The sequence below is a fragment of the Helianthus annuus genome, chromosome 10 (assembly GCF_002127325.2).
Source record: "Helianthus annuus cultivar XRQ/B chromosome 10, HanXRQr2.0-SUNRISE, whole genome shotgun sequence".
Taxonomy (NCBI): Eukaryota; Viridiplantae; Streptophyta; class Magnoliopsida; order Asterales; family Asteraceae; genus Helianthus; species Helianthus annuus.
This window is the reverse complement of record NC_035442.2, coordinates 110016230-110021244: the sequence shown is the minus strand read 5'-3', so window position 1 is coordinate 110021244 and position 5015 is coordinate 110016230. Positions and strand designations below refer to the sequence as shown.

The 5015-nt window shown below is 38.7% G+C and overlaps 1 protein-coding gene across 1 annotated transcript; it reads right to left on the bottom strand.

Annotated features, from left to right (window-relative positions):
* Window positions 1-753: 753 nt before the first annotated feature.
* LOC110885074 (nifU-like protein 2, chloroplastic) lies at window positions 754-2802 on the bottom strand. Its single transcript, XM_022132768.2, has 4 exons — window positions 2549-2802; window positions 2361-2451; window positions 1355-1665; window positions 754-1195 (listed from the first exon to the last, which is right to left on the bottom strand). The coding sequence occupies exons 1-4, from the start codon at window positions 2663-2665 to the stop codon at window positions 1004-1006; spliced, it is 711 nt and encodes a 236-aa protein (XP_021988460.1). The 5' UTR covers window positions 2666-2802; the 3' UTR covers window positions 754-1003.
* Window positions 2803-5015: the final 2213 nt, after the last annotated feature.

Sequence of the window (5015 nt, the reverse complement as noted above, 5' to 3'; positions counted from 1 at the left end):
TTTGCATGGATTAAACAATAGCAACCATGAGTTTTCCTTCTTTTTTTAATATTTCCTTTTCCTTTTCACAAAAATATATTAAAATAAAAGAATAATGGTTTAGGTTATGATGACCATGACCACGCCCCAGGGGCGGACCTACTATGTAATAAGGGGTAGCCTCCGCTACCCCTTAACGCTTCGGCGGTAGTGTAAATTTTAAAAAATTTTGACGTTTTTTCTACTTCTATCAACCATCTATATCTACCCTTGCAGGATTTGAACATTCCACCTTGTGGACAGAAGACACCAAACCACCATGATGTCGCTTAAGGACACAGATATGTGCAAGATAATAGTTCAACTTTAAGCTTTTACCATTGTGGTTTCAGAGCAGGTAGCAAATGTTACGTGTTACAGGTTTTTGCTTGTCTAGTTCCTTTCTATAAATGTAGATCGATCAAATAATGGGGTGGGCGATAAGCGAACGATATGAGAGCACAAAATTCCAAACAGTGACATGGTCACATGGGTTCATGTTTTCAAAAGACTCGGGTCATTTCTCTACACAAATTGGCAACTTATAACTTCGAACATGGCCGTGAATCGTCAACAACATATCTGAATCATCAATGACCAAAATGAATATTATCAACTCAGAACCCATGACCTGCACCAGCTTACCAATGGTTATTTTTGAAGATCATACCAATACGTAATCGAAGAGTACCTTGGGTACCTTAACTCCACGAAGAAAAAAAACGATAGAATCTATAACTATAAATTTATATGAATTGCAAATACCATCAAGAACCACAAACAAAAGATACAAACTGTATTTAGAAAGCAGCCATTATTATACTTGTTTCCACAAACATATTAATCATAGTGACAAACCTGGAGAGAAATGAAACTGTACAAGGTTTACTGCATGACCGTGTCTCATTCTTTCATTGTTATATGCTGTACCATAAGTTTATCTTATGGTTTCAAATATAGGAATGCAAGTGCGGAATGGGGACGTCTATTGTAAAAGTTGAACTGCTGCAATGGCAGGGATCTTTTCACGTAATTTCTGAGTGACAGCCACTCTTACAGTCATCACACTTGCTGCAGGACCCGTTAAGCGTACTTTTACAATTGGCTCTTCTATGGACACGAATTCTAGCGTTCCACCTGCTGCCCCAACAAGATATGGCCTTATTTCTTCAAGAACCTACCATGTTTAAATAAAAAAAAGGTAAGCAAACAAGCTACATAGTAGTACGCTGAACAAGAAAATAAAAAAAACCTCGGCAATCAGATAATCAGTTCTCAACCACATGGTAATAACTAAGTAAAAATGTGAAACACCAAGACATGAAACCTATCATACCTTCTCAACGTTTTCTTCATTCAGCTCAAGACCAGTTTCTTCATCTGGTACCGGTTCAACAGCAACAATTTCGGGAATCTTTTCCATCAACCGCCTTTCAATCCCCAGTTTCATGGTGGTTACAGAACTTGGACACGAACCACAAGCTCCCTGTAGCTTTAACCGCACCACATTTCCGTCAATCTCATGTAACGCCACATTGCCACCATCCGCAATCAGATAAGGTCTAACTTCATCCAGTACCAGCTCAATGTTTTCTGCAGTAAGAGGCAGCTCTACAGCCGACTCTGGAGTCGCAACAGCCTCCACAACTGCAACACAAAACCATTATGAACGAGAAATCATTGAAGCTAGCTAGCAATCATGTTTTCCCTTTCACAGTTGCAAACCTGTCTAAACTTCGTCTATTCAATATATTAACCTCACTACAACCTCTGTCGTCAAAGCTCACTCAGGCGCATGCCTAGGCACACTTTTCAAGCCCAGCGCAGCCTTCTAGCTTCACTTCAGAAGCCCCACTTTCAGGCCCTCACACGCCTTTTTCAAAACAAGTTCGGACGAAATTTCAGCCAAAAATCATCTGAACAGGTCTAAAACAATTTTACTAACCCTAAACAAGTCTGGAATCAACCTAAAACAACCTAAACTAGCCCTAAAGAAGCCTAAAACATGTCTAAAACCCCTAAAACTATTAATTTTAAACCATACTATGGCAAACCTAAAAAAGTCCTCGCTTTTTAAGCACCTTGCACTGAGGCCCAACGCTCGCCTTTTGTGCCTTGAGTGCGCCTTCGACAACTACAACTAAAACTACAACTATGACTACATGTCCACAACGAACGAGAAAACGATTTTATCTCAATCAAAGAGAGTAGCAATACTGGAATCTTTGTACGGTTATTTTGGTCCAATTCATACAGCAGAACTCAAATTCATAAATCTCAATCAATTCTGGAAACACTAAAGTTAGGTATAAAAAATAGCTAAAAGTTCGAAAATCAGTTACCTTTCCGGCGTGTCACCTGCTGAAAACGAAATTTAGATGAACATGAAGGACCCTTGGGTAGAATGATTCGAGTACCCACGAAAGAAGAAATCTGAAAACGTTTTCAAACAAAATCCGATCAAAATCGTTAATTTGTTACAACACAAAGCAAATAACATAAGCACAACAAGATTAGCGGATTAGGAAACCTTAGGGAAGGAATTGATGGAGGAATATGAAGTAGAAGACGGAGAATCAAGGGTTTGTTGAGGTCTGGTGACGTAGGAATAAGATGATTGACTCAAAATCACAGCAGCAGTTTGCATCTTGTTCGAAATTACGATGGCGATAATATGTTGGAGAAAACCCTAGGTAGTTGCAGACAGAGATTGAGAGTTTGAAGACGGAGTTGTGTTATTAGGGCAGTGTTTTGAGGACTTCCACCACCCAAATAGCCCACCTATGCTGATTTGGGGGGTGTTTGGCCTAGCTTTTATTTTTTGGCTTGTGCTTATAATTTAGAGTAGCTTATAGCTTATTTTCTATTATTTGATAAGCTCTTTTTTTTTTAAGTGTTTGGATTAGCTTATAGCTTATTTTATATAATTTGCTCTTACACAAAGAAATTTTTCAAATAAGCTATAAAACCATCTTCAACTAAGCTTATTCAAATTAGCTTATATAAGCTAATAAGCATAACCTTAAAAAGCTAAACCAAACACCAACTTAAGCTTATTTTGTAAAAAAAAAGCTAAAAAAGCTATAAGCTTTGTTAAAAAAGCTAGGCCAAACACCCCCTTGATTTGTGTATCACACGTAGATATAAATTTTTTTAGAGTAAACTGCCATTTTGGTCCCTGTGGTTTGGCCAGTTTTGCCACTTTAATCCAAATCTCAAACTTATTATATCTGGGGCCCTGTGGTTTGCATTTTGTTGTCATTTTAGTCCAAAACTCAAAATGTCTTATTTTTTACTCATTTACTGACCCTTTTTTGTCCTGTTGTGAAGGGGTATTTTGGTCATTTTGGAATTATTATTAACATTTTTAATTAAACAATAAACATTAATCAATAAACCCAATAAACTCATTTTGACTTCCTACATTAATCAATAAACCCAATAAACTCAGATCCATTTCCCCCAAATTCATCCACCAACAACCACCGTCAACCAACAACCACCGTCAACATCGTCGCAACCAGCACCACCACCGCATCCTCCCCCTCCGCAACACCGTCGCAACACCACCCTCTCTCTCTCTTTCTCAGTCTCTCTCTCCTGAACTCTTCTTATTCCAGCGATGGCGGATAACAACCACCGTCAACACCGTCGCAACCACCACCACCACACATCCACCCCCGGCCTGAGCCATTCGACCATCACCACCGCCACCTCCTCCCCCTTCTCACCACCACCGCCACCATAACCGTTCCCCAAAATCAACCAAACATCATCATCAAAACCCAAATCAAGAACAAGAACGAATTCAACCCAGAAAAACAAGAACGAATTCAACCCAAAATCATCAAATATCAAATATCATATTTGCAATAAAACCCAGAAAAACAAGAACGAATTCAACACTGTATACAAACAAAACCTAGAAAATCAAGAACATCATCAAAACCGGCAGATCTGAACCACCATCATCTTCGATCACCTTCTCCAACATCATCTCCGATCACTACCTCCATCAAAACCGACAGATCTGAACCACCATCTACCACCATCATCTCCGATCACCTTCACCATCCATCACCGTAAATCCACCGTCAGTACAACCTCCATCAACACACTCACCACAAAATCTGACTCTCTCTCATTTAGTTCCGGCGAAGACAAAGGCAGCGACGGTTGTTCCTCAGGCGGCGACGGTTGTTCCTCAGCGGCGACGGATGTTTTGTTGTTGTTCATCCTGGATCTGGATCGAGTTATTGAGAGAGAGAAGAGAGAGAGTCAGATTTTGTTTAGAGAGAGAGATTCATCCTGGATCTGGATCGAGTTATTGAGAGAGAGAAGAGAGAGAGTCAGATTTTGTTTAGAGAGAGAGAGAATGCAGATACTTTATAGAGAGATGTGTTTTTTAGGTTATTTTTTTATTTCTTATAATAACTTATAAATAGATAAAGATTTAATTAATATTTAGTTAGAAAAAGACCAAAATGCCCCTGAGGAAAAGGACAAAAACCAGGGTTTTTTTTTTTTGAAATCTGACCTGATTTGAGTTTTGGACTAAAATGGCAACAAAATGCAAACCACAGGGCCCCAGATGTAATAAGTTTGAGATTTGGACTAAAGTAGCAAAACTGGCCAAACCACAGGGACCAAAATGGCAGTTTACTCTTTTTTTTATTGATATATACTAGTGGATTTCCGCTTCGTACGATACCGGCACTCAGCATAGTAATTGTTGTCAATCGATACGTCTTTTACATCATTTGAAGACCCATAAAAACAAGTACATGTACTGGTGTTGTTTGATCGATATCAGTCCGTTACGATACCGGTATCATACTGACACTTGATATAGCTTACGATACCAAAAAATACTTTATTGCGAATATTACTTTGTGTTCCGAATTTTATATCAGCATATCGAGAATTCTATAATGACGAATATGGTACCGTTACCAATTTTGTTTGGGCGGTATATATTCGATTTGTGATGAAAAAAA